The sequence below is a fragment of the Cebus imitator genome, unplaced genomic scaffold (genome assembly GCF_001604975.1).
Source record: "Cebus imitator isolate Cc_AM_T3 unplaced genomic scaffold, Cebus_imitator-1.0 Scaffold33, whole genome shotgun sequence".
NCBI lineage: Eukaryota > Metazoa > Chordata > Mammalia > Primates > Cebidae > Cebus > Cebus imitator.
In genome coordinates this window covers 4,891,361-4,912,985 of record NW_016107348.1, presented here as the reverse complement: position 1 = coordinate 4,912,985, position 21,625 = coordinate 4,891,361, and the positions used below count along the sequence as shown (strand labels likewise).

The following is a 21,625-nucleotide window of genomic DNA, read 5'->3' as shown; positions in this document are numbered from 1 at the left end:
GTAATTGTTGGTCAATGCTATTAGATGTTCCTTGTGCACTTGAGAAGTCTCTATTTGTGTGTTGTATAGATCCTATATATATTTATTTTTTCCTCATTTGTATTATCTTTAACTGAAAGTGGTATGTTAACATCTCTTATTATTGTTTCTGTTTTTCTTTACAGTTTTTATACTTTCTACTATATTAGGGAACAGCAAATTAAAGCCTACAGACCAACTGCTTGCTTTTGTAAAGAAAGTTTCATTGGAACACAGCAATGCTCATTCATTTACATATTGTTTATGGCTGACTTATCACTATTATGGCAGAGTTAAGTAATAGCGCAGATAGTATATGGCCTGTAAACCTAAAATGTTTACTATCTATCTCTTAAAAGAAAGTTTGCGGACCCTTGTAATATATGAAAGTGCATAGATATTCACAGTTTGTGTATCTTGGTGTGAATGGCCTCTTTTTGTATTATAAAGTCTCCTTCTTTGTCATCTTAATAGTCTTTGGCCTGAATTCTACCTTGTTTGTTGTCAGGATTACAACCCCTGCTTTCTTCTCTTTTTCTGTTTTTCATTTCATTATCTCTTTATTTATAGGTGTTCTGAATAACTGTTTTACATGTGTTGGGTATTGCTTTGTGATACAATTTGAAAATACTTTTTAAATAAATGAGTGAAGCCCCTTTACAAGTGGATCCATTTGTTAAACTTTCCAGGTAGAACAGGTACAAGTTTTGAATACATTATTTAAAGGCTTTGGAAAATACTCTATTTTGTATAAGTGATGGTCAAGTTAATCCAAAATAGATAATTGGAGATACCTTAAATTTTGAGTTTTATATTGAGAATTATTATTGTAGCTTCACAACGATTAAAGCATCACTGACTAGGTATTTTGTTGTGGTCAGAAAATTGACTTGAAATGAAGATAAAGCAGTATTATTGCTCAAATTGAGGGTCATTGTTAGTGAAATTAAAAGGTAGAGTTTACATCTTGGGTATCTAAAAATTAAAACATATAGAAAAATTTCCAAGAAGCTTCATCAGTTGACTCTTGGTTAATTCATTTTCTGCTTACAGTGTCTTAGTGTTTTCATGTGTTTATTTATTGATACAACCACTTACAGATTCTACGACTGGGTGAGCCCTGTTTAATGACCTAATGACACAAAGATGATTTTAAGCAGTGTCTCTTACTTTAGAAATGTATTGTCTAGTTTGGACTATGAGGGAATTATTTTCATATTTACATTTTTTTATCCATGATTAGCCATTCTTCTTTCAGTTATTCAGGGGTCTTTTGGATTTCCTTCTCTGTCTTTGGATGGCAAAGCTAAACTATATTATGCTTTCTCTCATGCAGGGCAGCCACTGATCACAATGTGGATAATACAACAGAAATACTCAGGGAGTGGTTGAAAAATGTACAGAGACTCTATCACTATGTGGAGTGGAGGCCTATGGATGAACCAGAGTGAGTAGCAAGAGCAAATTTTGTAAACTCGTTGTTTATCCTTCCTCTGTAACCAGTTCTCTAGGCCTTCCGGGCTTGGAGTCACGTGTGACTTTTCACTGTCTTTAATTTCTATACCTATGTTAGTTCTGAATACCTGCCATTTCTCCCTTTTACGGATCTTTACAGTACCCTCTTCCTGTTTACTCCCACAGCTGCCAGCCATGTAAAGGGTTTCATTACTTCATAAATAAATTGCCATGACAGTGTATATTTTAAAATATTAATATTGTTTATCCATATTTTAAACATAAACCTTTTGTACGTATGTGAAGGATCATAGTGAAAATGTGTGTACTTTCTACATACTCCTTACTTTTTTCAACTTATCACATCTTAATAATCATTCTATAGCAATAGCTAAGGAGCTTCATTTTCATTTTGTTTTACTGCATAATAGCTGTTGTATATGCATTTACCATAATTATTTAATCAGTCCCCTATTGATGTTCATTTAGGTTATTTCCAATCTTAACCATAGAAGTTCATTTCTTTCCTTTTCTTTCCCTCTTTTTCTTTCCCTCTTTCCCCTCCCTCTCTCCTTCCCTCCCTCCCTTACTCCCCCCTCGCCTTTCTTTCTTTCTTTCTTTTTCTTTTTGGAGACAGGGTCTCACTCTATCACCCCAGCCGGAGTGCAGTGGCACGATCATAGCTCCACTGTAACCTCACACTCCTGGGCTCAGGCAATACTCCCCCTTCAGACTCCTGAGTAGCTAGGACCACAGGCATGCACCACTATACTGGCTCATATTTTTGGGGGGTGCGGTGGGAGAGAGACATGATTTTGCTATGTTGTCTGGGCTGGGCTTGAACTCCTGGCCTCAAGTGATCCTCCCACCTTGGCCTTCCAAATTGCTGGAATTACAGGTGTGAGCCATTGTGCCTGGTTACCATGGCATTTTTTTTTTTCTTTTTCTTTCCCTTTTTTTTTTTGAGACAGAGTCTGGCTCTGTTGCCCAGGCGGGAGTGCAGTGGCACGATCTCGGCTCACTGCAACCTCCACCTTCAGGGTTCAAGCGATTATCCTGCCTCAACATTCTGAGTAGCAGGGACTGCAGGTGCCCGCCACCACCACACCCGGCTAATTTTTTGTATTTTTAGTAAAGATGGGGTTTCACCATGTTAGCCAGGATGGTCTTGATCTCCTGACCTTAGGTGATCTGCCCGCCTCGGCCTCCCAAAATGCTGGGATTACAGGTGTGAGCCACTGCGCCTGGCCCCCATAGCAATTTCTTAATTGCTTCTACCTCCAAGTCATCCTACATACCATACAGTCAAATCAATCTACCTCAAATACGAATGATGTCATTTTTTTATTAAAAGGACTTAACTTACTCTTTAGGACCTACAGAACAAAGTTCAAACAGCTAAGACTTTTATTTTTTAAATTCCATGAATTTAGCACCAAAAGAAAATGTGCTTTATTCAGAAATGTTTCTTTTATTTCCAAACCCAACGCTGCTGCTTATGCAGATCCTGGAAGATCCTTTCCTTCTTTATAACTAACTCTTATGGAAAGCTATTCTTCATCATTCAGTTATAAATATTTACCTTTGTCTCAACAATTGTATTGCTTATTTTCTATGTCATCCTTTTTGGCACAATGATACACTTAACCAACATCATTAATTAACTATGCAATTAGTGTATTTTTTTTTTTTTCTAAATAAATCATAGGTTCTTTGGCAGGGGCTAGAGTATATAAACACTTTATATTCCCCTTCTCCCCTCAGAGCCATATTCTTGGCAGGCAATAAGTTAATGCTGGTTGGATGAGCAAATAAGAACAAGAATAAATGTATTTAAAACTTAATATTATAAATGTTCCCAAAGCTACTACAATTTTACCTTAAGGAATTGTAGACATAGAATGAAGGAGTTGCCTGAATTTCTTCCAAAGATAAGTCATTTATTGAAAGTCAAATTTGTATTATAGTAATAATAAATGCTATTCCAGAATAACTTTCTGTTCTTCTAGTCTCTCTATATGTAAGAGTTCTTATTTATATTATAAATTTATGTTTATAATATAAATAAATAAATACAAATATAATATATTATATATACATGTATAAATATGTTTATAATAAATATATTATAAATATGTAATATATAAATTCATATTTATATAAATATATATTATATATAATACATATACATTATATTATATTATAAATATATTATTATAATATATTATAAATTATAGTATATTATAAATATATATAAATTTATATTTATATAAATATATATTTATAATCTAATATATAAAATGTATATATTTATATTTATATAAATATATGTTTATATTTGTATTTATTTATAATATATAAATAATATAATTTATTAATAATATAAATACAAATATATAATATAATAAATACAAATATAATATAATATATTATATAATATATACATATATATTTCTCAAATCCAAGCCCATGGACTGTATATCAAGCAATATTTCACAGTGAAGCCTGAACACTGGAAAAGATTGTAAACACTCCTTTAGAGTGCCTTATAATGGAATTTGGCCCAATAAAAATGGCACAGAAATACTTTGTGTGCCGTCTTTGCACCTTGGTAATGTTCTCTGCAGCCAGGTTTTGACTAAATATATGCCAAGGTCAGTGTGAAAAAATATCAGAGCAGGCATTTTGGAGGGGCAATATATTTAGAAAAATGAGAATTCTACTGATTTTCATTGAAAAACTAATTGGGGAAGACATTCCAGAGAATTCCTTTGCTGTACATAGTTTTGTTAACCTTATTTGTAAGTTATAGTCTCATTGTTTTTCCAGTTTTTCGTTCACTAAAACAAATGTATTGCCAGTTCAGCTATGAGATCTTGAAGTGTTGGTGGGTTTTGGGTTACTGCAACAGTATCAGTGTCCATGCCAGTTGGGTGCCTTAGAAAGGGTTTTGGAGGGTGCCCCAACCCACTTGCCTATGTGGCCATTGGAGGAGTCTTGCCCTGGCTGTTTTGTGAATGTTGACAGAAATCCCATGATCTCACTTTACCTAAGATAGATCAACGTGTTAGACTATATGGAATCATTTGTGGAGACTCCAACAAGTAAAGTAAACCTTTGTTTTTCCTGGGAAACTCATGTTTTACACTTCATACTCTTTAAATTTATTCAATGCCAGGATATATAAAAATTGTCTAGGAACATCAGCTTTTTGCTTGGATTCAAATCTTGATTGTGCCCCATTGTGTAACATTATATGAATGACTTAACTGCGCTACCCCGATGTCCTCACCTGTGAAATGCGGAGAACAGTAATACTCCCCTGAAAAGGTTCTCATGAGAACTCATTGAAATATTTCATGTAAAGATTCCTGTATACAGTAAGCACTGAGGTACTTGACCTCTCATTGCTCCAGTTTCCTCATCTGTAATATGAGGATGATGATAACAATAATAGTACCTACTTTCTGGGGTTGATGAAGATTGAATGAATACATATAAATGTTTAGGACAGTGCTTGGTATGTGTAGGCATTCAATAATGATGAGCTGTTATTATCATTTTAGGTCTTATCCTGATGAAATTGGACCAAAGCACTGGCCAAGCTCCCGGTTTGCCCATGTGATGAAACTACGACAGGCAGCCCTTCGAACTGCGAGGGAAAAATGGTCAGACTACATTCTGGTAAAAAGAGATGTTTGATTTCTTGACAACTGTCATCTAGACTATCCAAATCAGTCGTCCAAACCATGGAAGCAATCAAAACCACTTTGGCTTAGGCAGTGCCTCCCCTGCTTTTTAAGAAAGGCCCAAGGAAATGTTTGGTGGTTTAATATTGAGCTACCTGGACTTCATTCTCAGACCCACAGGCATTTTTAGTGAGTAGATGAAGAAGTATCTGAATTATTTGGTCCCTGCCCTGCAATAGGCAGAAGAACTCTGCATATTTTTACTTTGTGGGAAACGCTGTAGGTAAAGCAATGTAAATTGTTCTTATAACTTTTTGGAAGAATTTGGGGGATATGAAAGAATAATTCTGTAAAAAACAGATTGAACTGAACAGCTCTGAAACGGTTCCCTTTTGCCCCTGAATGATCTAGGAAGTAGCATCTCTTGCTTGGCTTCCTGGTTGCTCCCAGTGATGTTCTGTTTGGAGAATTTATGTCCATCCCCAGACCTTCAATGACAGTGAAAATCAGCTCAATAATGTATCATGCACACTTGTGACACAAATCCTTTCATAGAAATTTTCTAATTGTACTGACAATACTTAACATTGTGTAGCTGTTTAAATGCCATTGAAGCGTACAAATGTTAAACCAGAAAATTTGGGGTAAACAGATGGACTACCATAAAAATGAAGACTTCTAATTTTGTTTTTTGTGATCAAACCTACATAATTTAAAATCTGTCAGTTGATCCCTTTTTCAGTGTACAGTTTAGTATGATTTATTTTATATGTTAGAATCTGTTGTGACACTGTCTCTGTAAATAAATCACTGTTAACAGGGACTTCTAAGAATAGGAAATAGCTTCACTGGTTAACATGGGTTGATATAATGTACTTAAACAAAAATTCTACTTGTAGCATTAAAATAAATTGATAGATCTGTTTTGAGCCACTCTGGCATTACTATGGAAAAGCTAAGTAGGTCTGCCCATCTGTACCTAGACTGGGCAGTCAATAAGTGTTTTTGAATGAACCTTTAATGGCTTGGGAACCATTAATAACTTGTGTTTAAAACACTAACCAAAGTGTAGGTTGGGTCCTGGTTGAGGCTGTGCCCAGTGTGGCAGCACCAATTTATTGCTTTAGTGCCTTATGCAAAGCCTGTCATACAAAAGTTAGACTCAATGTTTTTTGACTGAGTGAGAACCACCTAGCTGCTCTGGGTTTCAATAAGGAGGACATAGATAACTGGCCATATGTCATGAGCACACTTCTGGGATCCTTCAGAAGGGCTGGGTTATTCTCCAACTCGTTACTGAAACAGTACCTTTGTACCTAACATCCTTTTCTTTTCCTAGTTCATAGATGTCGACAATTTCCTGACTAATCCACAGACTCTCAATCTACTGATTGCAGAAAACAAAACTATTGTGGCCCCCATGCTGGAGTCTCGGGGCCTGTATTCTAATTTCTGGTGTGGAATCACCCCTAAGGCAAGTCTCTTGCTTAATGAATTAAGGCTTCTAGTTTTCACAAGGCAACACCCTGCCAACAGTTGCCCCATTCACCTTTCTCTTGCTCACTCCCTTGAAACCTGCATGTCATTGTGTTCCCACAACAACGACTTTAGGAAGGGCAGTAAATCTAGGTCCAATGCCACAACCCAGTGGGGTTCTTCTGTATTAATTAATTATGAAGAAAATAGTCTAAAGAACTTAGCCTTAGAAACTTAAAATTAGCCAATCAAGCATGCTGGAATTTGTACTTTCCCCCACCCAATTCAGGGATTACTATTTTTAATTAATTCTTCTTGTCATTACAAAACTAACATAAGAACACTGTAGAAAAAGTTAGAAATTAAAAAAAGTTTAAAAGAAAACCAAAAAAAACAGATGTTAAATCCCTGTCACTGTGACAACACCATAGGTAGAAACTTGCACATTTTTAATAACTGTATTATCATCAAGCGGCTATACTGCAATTTACTTAATCTTTATCTTGGTTTGAAAAGCATTTAAAGTATTCATAGCTTTTAACTATCATGACCATCATGATTAATATAATTTTTCAATGTTTAAGATTATATCCATAGGATAGCTTCTTAGAAGTGGAATTACTGAGTCAAAGAGTATAAATATTTTGATGACCTTCGATTTATGTTGCCAAATTTATTTTCAAAGAGTTCTAATGATGAAAACTTCCGTGGTAGGTTGTTTTTATAAAATTCAAGTTTAAAAAAAGTTTGAATTTTTATCATTTCTTTTTTTCATAGTAAAATCTTCAGAGTCTAGAGGTCTGTTTTAGTGAATGCTTATGGCTGGTTATATATTTATTCTTTAATTAATGAATCAGAGAGATAAATTCAATGATTAATGTAATATGTATCGATGTAGGATAAAAACGTGCTAAGCAAAAAAAGATACGTTGGCCAGCTGTGGTGGCTCATGCCTGTAATCCCAGCACTTTGGAAGGTTGAGGTGGGACAATTACTTGAGTCCAGGAGTTCAAGACCAACATGGGCAACATGGCGAAACCTCATCTCTACAACAAATCAAAAAAATCAGCCAGATGTGGTGTCGTGCACACCTATAGTTCCAGCTATTTGGAGGCAGAGGTGGGAGGATTGCTTGAGCCCAAGACGTTGAGGCTGCAGTGAGCTATGATCACACCACCACACTCCAGCCTAAGGGACTAAGTGAGACCTTGGTCTCAAAAAAAGGGGGAGTATGTTCAATGTATTCTCATGGCCAAAGAGCTAAAGTTTGAGTCTCCCTTTTATATTTGATTTTGTTTTGGATGAGAAATAAGGCCAGTGGTGTGCTGATAAATGTCTAATAACTGGCTCTCTGTGGGAAAAACCCTGACTGGTAGCACTTGTCAATTTTTATGGTTTAAACACTTCCACCATACAAACAACTTAAATGTTGTTAAGCTAAGGGAAAGGGTTAAGTAAACTGCAATATAGCCACTTGATGATATAGCTATTAAAAATGTACAAAACTGATACCTAAGGTGTTATTAGAATTGTGGGGGTTAACATGATTTTTATTTTTATGGATTCTAAGCTACCAACATGTCAACTGGTTTGCAGAATTTCTGAAAATTTAACAATGTGTGGTCCAGTACACCACTGGATGAAGCATTCCTCTTTTGTTGTAATTATTTCTACCAGTTGTAAGAGATTTTGGATGTGTGCTATTTTCTATGTCTCTTTTGAAGGCAATAGGCTCATATTTCTAAAGGCCATTCAGTTCCTTGGGATAAAACAATATATTGGTTCAAATTCATACATTTTCAGTTAATAATCCGAAAAGCTTTCTATTAGTTTAAATTCATACATTTTCAGTGTTTCACATGGCAGAATCACTTGAGGGTTGCTTTTAATGAGTTACGCTTTGACACTAGCAAAAAGGGTGGGTTATCCTAGTAGTCACAGCCTACAAATTTATATTGTCTTTTCATTTGCTTTCATGCTTAAAAGCAAACAGGAGAAATGTACTCACTTATTTTGTACAGTAAAACTAAATTCTGAGCGACTTAGGGACAATTCTTATTTTCCTCCATTTATTTTTGGCTTTCTACCATCCCAGTTAGTCTCCACGAAGGCAGGAATAGAAAGGACCAATGACTTCATAAGTTCAAGGCAGGCCCTGGTTTCCAGAGCCTTTAAACACATTCAAAACAAAAAGACCTTGATGTTGTCTGGCCAATGAACAGGAATTTTTACCAACAAGATTCAATTTGTGTGGAAAAAGAAACACATTCATTGCCTCTGCCTCTTTGCAGAAGGCACATTTATTCTCTCTCACTTTCACTGCTTCCTTCCTTCTCACCCCCACCCCAAGGATATTCAGTGATTCATCATCATCATGTATTTTCCAAGCTTCTTACTCTGGGAATATTGTTCCTAAGCAGTTTAGAACTTTATATTAGACATGAGTCCTTAGGCACCCCTTTAAAAAACCCGAGTTCGTTTTACCCTTGGAAGACTGTTCATAAGCTGAAGTGTTAGGAGAAACCATAGAGAATGTTAAACAATCCTTAAGTTAAAGGCTAATAAAAAAACTTATAGTAATAACAATACTTCATATAATGAATTGCAGTTCCCAAAATAGGTTCATTGACCTTATCACATGTGATTCATTCTGCTGCCCTATGAGACTGACAGAGCAGCTGTTATCCCATTTTTTAAGAGAAAAACAACTCAGGCTCAAAGAGGGTTGGCATGGGCTAAGGTCGAATGGCTAGAAGGAGGTTCAGATGACTCTGAGACCCATGTCTTCTAAGTCCTCATTTGTGACCCTCCTCCCTTATCACGGGGTCAACATTAGGGTTAGCTCAGCTAGGGACACTCTTCTAGAATCTGAGAAGTAGATGAAGCCCAAGTGCCTTATGTGTGGATGCTGAATTACAACAGGAAATGTGACCATAAAGTGATGTGACTGATTAATGAACACATAAGAACTTCTGCATCCAGAGTATCTTGCCCTTCAGAGGGCTGGCCTTGCAAAACTTCACACTTATCCCAGTGAGCCTGCCATCACCTAGAACATTTTCCAAAATACCTTGTAAAGCTTCTACAAGTAAGTTTTGTTGGGATATATCTTCATCTTTTTGGAAATGATTCGAGCTTTGGAATAAGGAAATTGGTTGTCCTGTGTGCTTGTGCAGAAGGAAGTTTCAGAAGCTGAATCCCCCAAAACTGTGGAGCGGCTGCAGCTTCACTAGAATATTGACTAAGTAACTGCATTGAAAGAAGACTCTCATTTGTATATCTAAGTAATGCATGTTTAATTACAAATATTAGCCATAGTATAATGTCATTTTAATAGCAGCCAATATTTGTTGACACATTTTTGGTGCTGGGCAGTATTCTCAACAATATTCAGGTTTTACCTTACTTAAATTTTACAGCTAACCTTATGGAGAAGATAGTGCCATCATCCCTGTTTTAGAGATGAGAAATAAGCACAGCAAGGTTGAGTCACTTGACCCTTACCTGCAGACAATAAGTAGCTGAGGTGGGATTTGAATTCTGGGAGTCTAACACTGGAACCTGTGCTCTTAACTGCTCTGCTCTGCCACGTCTTAATACTCATGCTTCGTATTTAATCATAAGCCAACATAAAATACACTTCTATGAAATTATTAAATCAAGAGATATGCTGAAATCAAAGTTATTTCTTATATCAAGACCCTTTTAGTATTATTTTATATGTAGACAGTATTTCTTGTGCTCACTTGGAAATTCATAGGCCATGACAAGAAAAGTGAAGGTGGCTTTGTTTGGAAGTTTCTATTTAGCTGGTGATGACTTGAAAGGAATCAGCCTAGCAAATGACTGAAAAAGATGAAGACTTCAGATCAGAAAACACAACTCACCTATTTGCTCTTTTACAGGGCTTCTATAAGAGGACCCCAGACTACGTTCAGATTCGAGAATGGAAGAGGACAGGCTGCTTCCCTGTCCCCATGGTCCACTCCACCTTCCTAATTGACCTCAGGAAGGAGGCCTCAGACAAGCTGACTTTCTACCCCCCACACCAGGACTACACTTGGACGTTTGACGACATCATCGTCTTTGCTTTCTCCAGCAGGCAAGCAGGTACTGGTTGTCTTTGGCTGTACTGCTTCCATGGAGACACAGCAAAATGACCAACTCCTTTGTTTCGTGCATCTTATTAAAAAAAATTATGTGCGTGTGTATATATATATGTATATACGTATATATATGTGTGTATATATGCGTGTGTGTATATATATGTATGTACACCCTCACATTTCAGGTAACGAGAGGCAATAAATTATCTTCAATAACCATACCAGCACCCTCTATATTTCTGTCCCTGGGAGCACCAATGACCAAGAGCCAGAACTGGCTTCTACCTGGGAACTTACTCTATACTGGGGGGTAACGTTGGTGGGGGAACTGGTGGTGATGTTGGGAGTCATGTGAAGGTGATTTGTTCTCTGTGTTGCTACTGCATTACAATTGTTTATTATAGAATTCCGTTTATTTATTAGGAAACTGTCACAGAGGCCTAACACTGGCAAAGACCACAGACTTTAAAAATAGGAGTTCATTTCTTCTTAAGAAAGCCTGAGCTACTACAGTGGCCTTGTTCCACAAAGTGTTCAGAGTCCCAGGCTTCCTGTGTATTGCTTCTCACTCTCCACGAGGAACTGCCCTTAATTGTGCAGTCCCAGTTGTCTCACCAACTCAGATGCATTTCAGCCAGCAAGGCAGAAACAGCAGGGAGAGCTCTCCGTGTCCCTTGAAGGGTGTAATCCAGAAGCTGAATACAGCACTTCCATGCAAATCCCGTTAGCCAGAACTTAGTCACTGTAAGGGAGGCTCAGAATGTCATCTTTATTCTCTGTGGGCATGCAGTCTAATTTTCACCCTCTGGTAGAAGGAAAAAACAGATAGAGAGGCACTGAACAGTCTCAGCCTCAGTCTCTGTGAAAGGAGAGGCAAAGCCAGACTGAAGTCTTTTGTGAACCACTAGGAAAGCATTTCTGGTGGGGCTTGTAGATTTTTGAAAAAGACAAGTCAGTAGGAAGGAAAGTTATTTCTCTCATTTCACCCTACACTTGCCTCAGGAGGACACAATTCACAAGAGCAGTTCAACAGGAAGATACATGGCCTCTGACAGAGCAAAGCTTTGTTAGGATAATTCAGACTTTCCTGACAGAATTCGGGTCCCATTATCAGTGTGCCAGAAATGTGTCACTTAACCACTAGCAAAAATAGGTTCACAAACCAAGAAGATGGTGAATAAGCTCACTGTGGCGATGTAACTGAGGGAGGAAAAGATGGTGCAAAGATCCCAGGCAGCTGAGGAAGTGGCTAGCAGATGAGAATGTTAATACAAATTCAGGCTACAATTCACACATCAGACTGTCTGTAAAGTCATAGGTATCCCACTTATCAGTTGCAGATTTGCTAAGAATGAGAATATTTGGTAGCAGTGGATCAGGCTGATGTCCCCCATCTGGCTGCTAGAGCAATTTAGACCCTTTGCCCTGACATAGGCATTTTGTAGACCTTGTGTCCAGGCAAAAGCAATCCTCATAAGGGTTAGAAGTTGTTTTGCAAAGATTCCTGTGTCAGTGTTAATGGAAACTGCTTCTTTCAGTTGGTCGGTGATTTGCTCTGACTTCTCCAGGATGGGAAGCAGAGTCAGGGCCTTTCTGAGTCCTTCGAGTGCCAGTCCCTTTCCTTCAGAGATTGAAAGTGAGATATTAACAATTACACGAATGGCACTGCCTAACGAAGTCCACCTTTATAGTCACTGCACAAAGCGTTATTATGAGCCCATGCTTGAAATTATTACGATACATGGTCTGAAACCAATACCTGGATATTTGGGAGGGAAGAGTGATTCAGGCTAGGCAGGAATTTTTCAGCTCTACCCTGTGCTTGGTCTGTTCACCAGGTCTTTGTGTGTTACTGATCAGACTTTGCAAAGGCTTTTTTAGAACACTGAAAGCAGGTGTATACACCCAGGTTGTTTGGTGACTCATTTGGGAAGAGGAGAAATACAAAAGGAAAGAGAAAGGATCAACCCTCAAGTGTTTCCTTCTGTGCCAGGCACCATGTTAGTTGGAAGTTAAGAGTTTGATATGTGAAAACACAACTAATAGTCATGAAGCAGTGAAAGCTAAGGGCCAGATTGGCAGTGCAGACCATGAACAGCACAGGGGTCAAGGCAGGAAAGGTGCACTGTTGTTTTGGGGAGATGAAAGGTATTTCTTTTTTTATTTTTTATTTTTTGGGACAGAGTTTCGCTCTTGTTACCCAGGCTGGAGTGCAATGGCGTGATCTCGGCTCACCGCAACCTCCACCTCCTGGGTTCAGGCAATTCTCCTGCCTCAGCCTCCTGAGTAGCTGGGATTACAGGCACGCGCCACCATGCCCAGCTAATTTTTTGTATTTTTAGTAGAGACGGGGTTTCACCGTGTTGACCAGGATGGTCTCGATCTGTTGACCTCGTGATCCACCCGCCTCGGCCTCCCAAAGTGCTGGGATTACAGGTTTGAGCCACCGCGCCCGACCTGAAAGGTATTTCTTGACAACTATGAATTTTAAGGTAATATTGTACTTATCTCTAAATATCTTTGAGAGAAACATGAATGAGCCTGGGAGTCAAGGGCAGCCCGAGGAGTGTCTCTAGGCTCTTCCTTCCTTAGTTCCAAAGCAAAGCACTTTCCCTCTTTTTTCATGAAAGATGATTGGTATTCTTTAGTTCTTACGCTCTGAGCTCCCTAGCTGTGTCTCATCGATGTCCCAGGCAGGATCGTAGAACTGCAAACCTTGGTCCTAAATCTTTCACCCCAGACTCTAGCCATTGCCCTGTGTGGGTGATGAGGGGCAATCCAAGTGTTCTGGTGAGCAGGGCCTGGCCACCCTTCTAGCCCAAGAAGAGAGTGCATGGTCACAGGCGAGTCTCTGTGGCTGGAATGAGGCCAGGGTCAAGAGTTCACCTCCCATTGTGGCCAGGGATCTGGGTTCTGTATTATTGCCACAGGAACCATCCCGGCGCCAGCCGGTCATCTTCCAAATGCCTGATGTGAGTCAAAAGAGGCAACTGATATGGGCAATGGGCAGACAGATCTTCCTCCTGGACACCACTGGTAGTGATCAAAATTGTCTTCATGTGGAGGGATGGCAATCTCCTAGTGACTAATGATCTTGAAACTGAGCTTCCAAATCCTGGGTGGATAGAAAGCACTTGGCATTGGCTGTTTAGGGACAAAGATTTGGCACTAATGACTTACTGGGTGACCTTGGGCAAGTGACAGGCTGAGTCTGATTTTTCATCACCAAGGGTAGGGATAATTATATCAATCTGCAATGTTAAGGTACTATGTGAGTACAAGAAAATGTTTTATATGTTTATAAGAAAAACAAAGTCCTTCAAAATGTAACGTAATTCACTTTTATTTTTCAAAAGAAAAATTGTTTTCCCCAGAAGCAGCTTTCACTGAGAGTGCAGACTCTTTCATAGACTTTATCTAATTATTAACATTTTTTCTTTTAAATTTTATTTTATCAAACTGCCCATGCACATAAATGAAAGTGTTCACATAGTTACCCGTGGTTTATTAAGAAATGAATAGTCCCCTGCCTACCTTGCACCATTTCTGTCTTCCAGAGGCAACTACTTTCACCTCTTTTAAATGACCATATGGTATAATATTTACATCCATGTTAAATAATATGCATGTATTGCTACTTCTTGATTTTCTGGCTTTACTGTAGGCATTATTTATTGATTCTCCACTACAGACACTGAGGAGTCAGCTCTCTTTCTGCCTTTTGCCCTCTGCATGTAAACACATTCTTCTCATCACTGTTCTCCCAATGTAATTTCAAACCCATCGATGGTCAGTGTTCTTGTTGTTGTAATCATGGAAGCCTAACTCCAAGTGCAGCCATTTATATGCTATGATTACTTCTCCTGTGCTTTTAATTTCCTTTAGAAGCTATTCCTTTAATAATTGCCTTTTTTTACTTAGCTTTGTTATTACTAGTAAGATCCAAAACTAATCACTAATTACCTCAGACTCCTCTCAGAATGTTCAGATTTGTCAGATGTCCTTTTTTGCATGTTTGTGAAGATGTCTGTCCTGAAGCCTTCTAATATATTCTAATCTGAGTGGTGCTGCAGCTGTCAATCTAAGGCTTCTTTTTCTTCTCTTACACACTGACTCTCCTGTTAATGTTGTTTGTAATCTTTCTTACTAGTTATACTTGTCCTCCTCTTCTTCCTCCTCCTCCTCCTCCTCTTCCTTCCTTTCCTCCTCATCCTTCTCCCACATCATCCAGTAACTTTCCGAGAAAATATGATGCAAGTAAATATATTATGGTCTTGCATGCCTAAAAATGCCTTCTTTGTACCCTAACACTTGATGGATAGTTTGGATAGGTATCACACCATTTTTTTATGGAAGCTGCAGAAAGTTAAATGGTAAAATTGCTTGACTAATTAGGAGAGATGCAACTTTAATATCTTTTTCCTTCCACTTCCTGAATTCATCATGACTTTGAAGCTTCCCAGAAGCATTCATGTGGGCAAACAGCAGAGCTGATGGGTTTGCTTGGTGAAGGCAAGAGAAGGAACAGTGTTTGGTAGACCAGCCTTGATTCAAGCCAGATTCAGTAAAAGCAGAGAATAAAGGTTCTTTTCTTTTCTTGTTCCTCTCTGTTAATGCCATGAGACAGCTTCACCTGATTTGGCAGATGATGTAGCTGACTGGAGGAAATTTAATCTGCATAAAGCAGATAATTCCCTCTCAGGAAATCACTGGCGATTATAACAATTAACAAATCAGAGGTTTGGATACATGGACCAGTGCTTGGCAGAGCCTTTCACTAAGCAATTTTTTCATTGGTCAGGAGTGTCAGTTGTTGATCAATGACCTATATGAGACCTTCCTGATGCCTATATTTCTAGCTTTCTGGTTGAACACAGATGACTTACAACCACAAGTTATCAGATAGGGCTATGAAGACCAATTTGAATATGAGAAGGGTTTTGCATGCATATTTCTGGTATTCCCACACTACAGGTTCTTAACAGGACATTCTGAAATGCAAATTCTTTTGTCTATATATGAACTGATTTTGGAAGTTTCATGTCTGTTGGTTGGCCCCAGATCCATGCTTGCCAAGGGAAGAAATAAAACCAAGGAGAATCATGGAGAATTTTAGATTTCCTTTGTTTTTTCATTTTTTGTTCTGTATATGCCTAGATTTAGCTTTAATAATCTGTCAGCATGACAGAATTTTCCTGTTTGCTTTCATATCAAATGTGGATTTCATTCCTCATTTTGTCGTTATTTCCTGTAGGTGGATTACAGTGTTCCATTCTGCTCTCTGGAATGGGAATTCCTTGCCTTTCTTTTGATCCTTCATGCCTTTTGTGTTCATTCCAGGCCATGAGTTTGCTTTTTCTTCAGAGAGAAAAAATCAATTTCCTCTGGGCTAAAGAATGGCCTAGTGTTTTTATTAGTCCCCAATGTCTGTTTTTCTTTTTTATAAAGTAGCATTTTTGAGGTCTATAGACATCCCTGAAACAACCACTTATTTAATTGCAGTATCAAACTCAGCATCAGACACAGTTCAGGTTCCTTCTCCTCACTTGTCACTCAGCAGTGTTTTCTGATTGTCGGCTTTGCCCCTTTCTTGGATCCTCAGGCATCCAGATGTACCTCTGCAACAGAGAGCACTATGGCTACCTGCCCATCCCCCTGAAGCCCCACCAGACGCTGCAGGAGGACATCGAGAACCTCATCCACGTGCAGATTGAAGCAATGAGTGAGTGACCCAGGAGCAGGGGGGTTGGCTCTCATTCCATTGCCACAGTGACCACACCAGCCACTTCCCTCCTCTTCCAGGATTAGAATCTCACAGCCCTCAGTGTCTCCTGGCTGAATACATAGCTATTTATTTGTTCATTCTTTCCTAAACTTTTCCTATGGGAAATATGACTATGACAAAGTCTTTGCCCTCTGGGAGCTTCCCATCCTAGAGGAGAGCTGGGTACAAAGTAAATACTTTCCAAAGGATCTGATAAGTGCTATCATAGTGTTTTTGGTGTGGACTTAAACTCTAACTTGGCTGCTTTCTAATTAAATGACTTTGAGCAAGTACTAGCCTTAGTTGTAAAATGGAAATAATGAAAACTTCCAGGGTTTGGGGGCACATTCATCATGGTATATGTAAAAAGTGTAATACAGACACAGTAATGAGGACTTCAACTTAGTAGTAGCTCATGATGTAGCAGATACCACTGTTACATCATAAAATGCTAAGCACTTTTTGAACATTGTCTCATTAATCCTTGCAACAACTCAATGAAGGGGTTTTATTATGCCCATATTAAAGATGAAAAAAAATGAAGTGTTGTTTTAAGTAACTTGCCCTAGATCATTCTGCTAAACAAATGACAGATTGGGATTTGAACACATCTTGCTATCTCCAAAGTTCATGTCCTTCAACACTATTGTTATTGCCTCTGGGTCTGGCATGATATATGAATTGCTGTGCTCTGTTATCAGTAGCTATGCTTTTTATTATGTGTGATGTACAATGGTGGCTAAAAGAGAAAGCAACCAATCTACCTAACCTGGAGAAAGATGTTGGAAATGTCTTTCCAAAGCAGGGACCATTTTCTGTTATTCATCAGTAGAGCATAGGAGGTGTGTATGTGAGCAGTGGAGGTGGGAAGGGAGGAACAGCAGGAACCGAAGCTAGAGGGTGGACAGGAGCCCCATCAGGAGACTCTAATGTATAAGAAGCTGTTTGGGCTTTAGCTGAAAGGATAGGAGCTCTCAAAAAGATTTTAGCACAGAAATGTCAAGTTGAATTTGGATTTAGAAAGGTCACTCTAGTGGCAAGAGAAGTGTAGGTGGAGCATCCATGGGCAGTGGCTGCTGGTCTCAGGTCAGAGGTGAAGAGATATTTCATGGCTACTGGGCAAAAGGTGGTGAGGACCTGGGCTACAGCAGTAGCAGTGAAAATGAAGAGGAATGAAGAGAAGCTCAGGACATAAGCTTGAAAGGACCTAGCCAAATGTTGGTTGTAGGTGGATAAGCAAAAGGGAGGCATAGAGAAAGCTCCCAAGATCTGTCTTGAGTGTCTGAGGGTGATTTTAGGAACTTTAAATGGAATAGGACATGTAGAATAAAGGAGAGTATTGAAGAGAGAGACTGTGGCTGGGCGCTGTGGCTCATGCCTGTGATCCCAGCACTTTGGGAGGCCAAGGCGGGTGGATCACCTGAGGTCAGGAGTTCGAGATCAGCCTGGCCAACATGGTGAAACCCTGTCTCTACTAAAAATACAAAAATAAGCCAGGTGTGGCGGTGCACATCTGTATTCCCAGCTATGCAGGAGGCTGAGGCAGGAGAATTGCTCAAACCCAGGAGGCAGAGGTTGCAGTAAGCTGAGATCACGCCATTGCACTCCAGCCTGAGTGACAAAGCGAGACTCTGTCTCAAAAAAAAAAAAGGAAAAGAAAAGAGAGATCATGAGTTTATTTTTAGATCCATTGAGTTGTCTATGAGTATCTATTTCCCATTCTCTTGCTCCTAAATTCCTTTTTTATCATGTTAGTCTCAGGACCTAGCACATTGTTTGTCACCTGGTAGATGCCTAGAAAATATTCGTTGAATGACTGAATGAATGATGATGAAATGACTGAATAAGGAGCTAGTTCACTGAGACAGTATTTCTTGAACCAGTCCTCAGCAATCTCCTTTGTGGATTTCTTTAACACATACTTTTTCTGCCGCTTTGCCTATGTTCTAGGCCATACAGGATATGAGTAGCATCTTATTGCTTTGTATTCCAAGCACCTATCACAGTGCCTTGAATGTAGTTGTTACCAAAAAAATATCTGCTAAATGCAAGAACAGATGAGCAAATGAATGAATGAAAACTGTATTGACAAGAGCACTACCCCAAAGCCAGAACAATGGGCTTGAACTTAGGCACTGTCACTTATGAAGAGAGAATCACCTTTCAGGACTTTAGTTCCTTCATCTATAGAGTGGTTTTGTAGGCTTGAGATGAGAAAATAAAGTAATGTATCAACTCTGTAAAATAATGAGGTGTTGCTATTATTATGACTCTGTGTAGCTCTCGATAAAGTGCTGTCCCTTATCATCCCTGTTTCATGGCTATCGGTCTTGACTCCCAAGTAGGGAGAGTCTCTCTGGCCTCAGAGAGAGACCAGCCAGGGCCTTATGTTCTCTTGTTTTCTCCCACAGGGCTGAGAGTACAAGTTCTCAGTACATAGAAATGCATATGTGGTCAATAAAGGTTTTAATGATTGCCAATTACAAATATGCACAACCCCATGCTAGCCAGGTAGAGTTCATTTGAGAAGAACCTGTAAATTATGGCTATCATTGATCTCCCAACACATGCCACCTCTAGTGCTAAGCACTTTACATATCGCATTTATTTTTATACTTACCTCCTTCTCTGAATTTTAAAAACATAGAGCGTAATCAAATAAGAAAATGTTGAAAAATAAAATTTTGAGGGGGTATAATGGAGAAATATGGTTTGGAGGTCCATGTAAGATTAATAAAATGTTGGTAATGGCAAAATCCTATCAGTCAAGTAGGCTTCTCTAATAAAAAATTAACTAAATGTTAGAAACACTTTGCATGGTACCTGGAACGCAATGAGCAGTAAATAAATGGCTGCTAATTGTGTTATTTGACTATATTGATTGAAGAATAGGAATGGGGTGTCTAATATTTTGGCCTCCCTGGGCCATACTGGAAGAAGAAAAATTGCCTTGGGCCACACATAAAATATACTAACACTAACAATAGATGATGAGCTAAAAAAAAAATCTCATAATATTTTAAGAAAGTTTACAAATTTGTATTGGGTCACATTCAGAGCCCTCCTGGGCCACATATGGCCTGCAGGCCACAGGTTGGACAAGCTTGCATTAGAAAATGCATTTTATTCATGAGCAAACATAGAATGCCTATAATGTATGAGTCGTCTGTGAAGATACTGGGATTCAAAACATTTTATGATCAATTTTCTGTCTTCAGGTACTTACGATTTAATAGGAGAAACAAGATAGATGTTTAAAAAACAGCAACAATGCAGTATGGCATTTTGAGAAAGGAGAAAATATCAAAGCAATCAAAATTTGGAATAGAGAGAGATTGCTGTGACTTGTGTGATCCAGGAGAGCCTCAAGTCCTAATGATTCTTAAGCTAAGCTTGGGTAAAAGTGTAGAATTTAAACAAGAGGAGTGGTATGGTGAGGACACTACAGTCAGAGGAAAAAGACTGAGAAAAGACAAAGTAGTCTCACTCTGAAGGAAAGCTGACTTAAAACAGTAGGCAGAAATAAAGTGTGGTAGGGTGGGGTGGCTTCATTGCTGTGGTCCTTGAATGCTCAACTAAAGAAGAAGGCCCATCCTAAGGAGCCAGCGAAGGTGTTAGAAGAGAGAATCAGGCTGTAAGCATTTATTCAAACCACACCGTACCTTGTACAAATTGTTCAAGATACTGGGCATACAGCAGTGAACAAAATAGGCAGACGCCCTGCCATTAGGGAACTTATATTCTAACACAGAGAGTTAGACAACAGACAATATATCTAGGAAGCAGACACATGAATATTTGGGAGAAGAATATCCGAAGTGGAGTGAACAGGACATGTAAAGGCTGTTAGACAGGAAAAGCTTGGGGTGTTCCAGGGACTAAAAGCCAGCGTGGTTGGGATATAGAGAATGAGTTGGATCAAGGGAGATGAGATCATGGAAGAAGAAATTTCCAGATCATGCAGAACATTCTGGCCATGGTAAGGAATTTAGATTTTGCCCAAAGAGTAATGGGAATCTTTGGAAGGGTGGGGGGTGGGGTGGGGGGGCGACCTGATGTGACTTGTGCATCTGCAAGTATCGTTTGGGTTGTGGTGTGGATACCAGAGTTTAGGGGATCAGTACCTCTCTCCTGGTGAGACATGATGGTAATTGGGATGTGAGCTATAGCAGGGAGGTAATGAGAAACAGACAGATTGAAGATATATTTTGGTGGTGGAGCCAATAGGACTTACAGAGACCTGGATGCAGTCCATGAAGGAAAGAAAGGAATCAAGAATAGTCCAGGATTTTAGCCTAATATACCATTTACTGAGATGGGAAAGACTTTATGGAAAAAGACTGGAAAGTGGGGAGGTAGTTTTGGCCATGGAAGCTTAAGATATTTATTAGACATTTAAATAGAAAAGTCAGAAGATAATTGGATATGTGAGTCTGGAGTTCAGGGAAGAGACTCCAGCTAGAGACAGACATTTGAGAATCATCAGCATCCAAAGGATATCTGAAACCATGGAACAGTGTGGACTTATGTAGCAAAAGAACATGGGACAAGAAGAGGACAGATCCCTGGGGAAGACAAACAGCCAGAGAGCTGAGAGGAAAAATTGAGAAGTGTTCAAGAAAGAGCCAAGATGCTGCTAAGAAGCCAAGGAAAATGAGGAGAAAGAATTATTCACTGGTTCTGTCAAGATAGAGGTCTCTGTGATGTCCTTGATAAGGACCACTTCAGTGCAATGATGAGGACACAAATCCATTCAAGTGGACTGAAGAGAAGCCAATGGTGAGATAAGAAAACTGAATCATGTTGGGATGGGGAATGGAGAAATCACATGGAGGCTGTTGGGGATGAGAAGTCAAGGGACAGGGTTTCCTGGTTGGGTTTGGTTAGTCTGTTTGTACCTTTTTTTTTTTTAAATGGAAATGTAATGGTATGCTTGTATGCTAATCACAGGTATCCAATATATAAGGAGATCTTGATGATGTAGAAGAGATGGTAATTGTAAGACAAAAACAAGACAGTTTTTGTCCTAGCTTGTAGTCCAGGACAATATTGGAAAGGCTGTACTAGATAGAAACTTCATCTACTGTGGCAGATTGGATGGCAGAATGCATCTGTAC

General features: G+C 38.9%; 1 protein-coding gene across 4 annotated transcripts in view; it reads left to right on the top strand.

Moving 5' to 3' along the window:
- Nucleotides 1-21,625, top strand: part of COLGALT2 (collagen beta(1-O)galactosyltransferase 2) — a 115,433-nt gene that overhangs the window by 65,558 nt on the left and 28,250 nt on the right. For 3 of the 4 annotated variants that reach the window (XM_017524384.2, XM_017524386.2, XM_017524382.2), the window contains exons 2-6: nucleotides 1,355-1,465; nucleotides 5,040-5,157; nucleotides 6,502-6,636; nucleotides 10,544-10,748; nucleotides 16,347-16,466. In XM_017524384.2, coding sequence (XP_017379873.1) covers nucleotides 1,355-1,465; nucleotides 5,040-5,157; nucleotides 6,502-6,636; nucleotides 10,544-10,748; nucleotides 16,347-16,466 — 689 coding nt within the window. The remainder of the gene's footprint in view (nucleotides 1-1,354; nucleotides 1,466-5,039; nucleotides 5,158-6,501; nucleotides 6,637-10,543; nucleotides 10,749-16,346; nucleotides 16,467-21,625) is intronic. The other variant, XM_017524385.2, reaches the window with a different exon arrangement.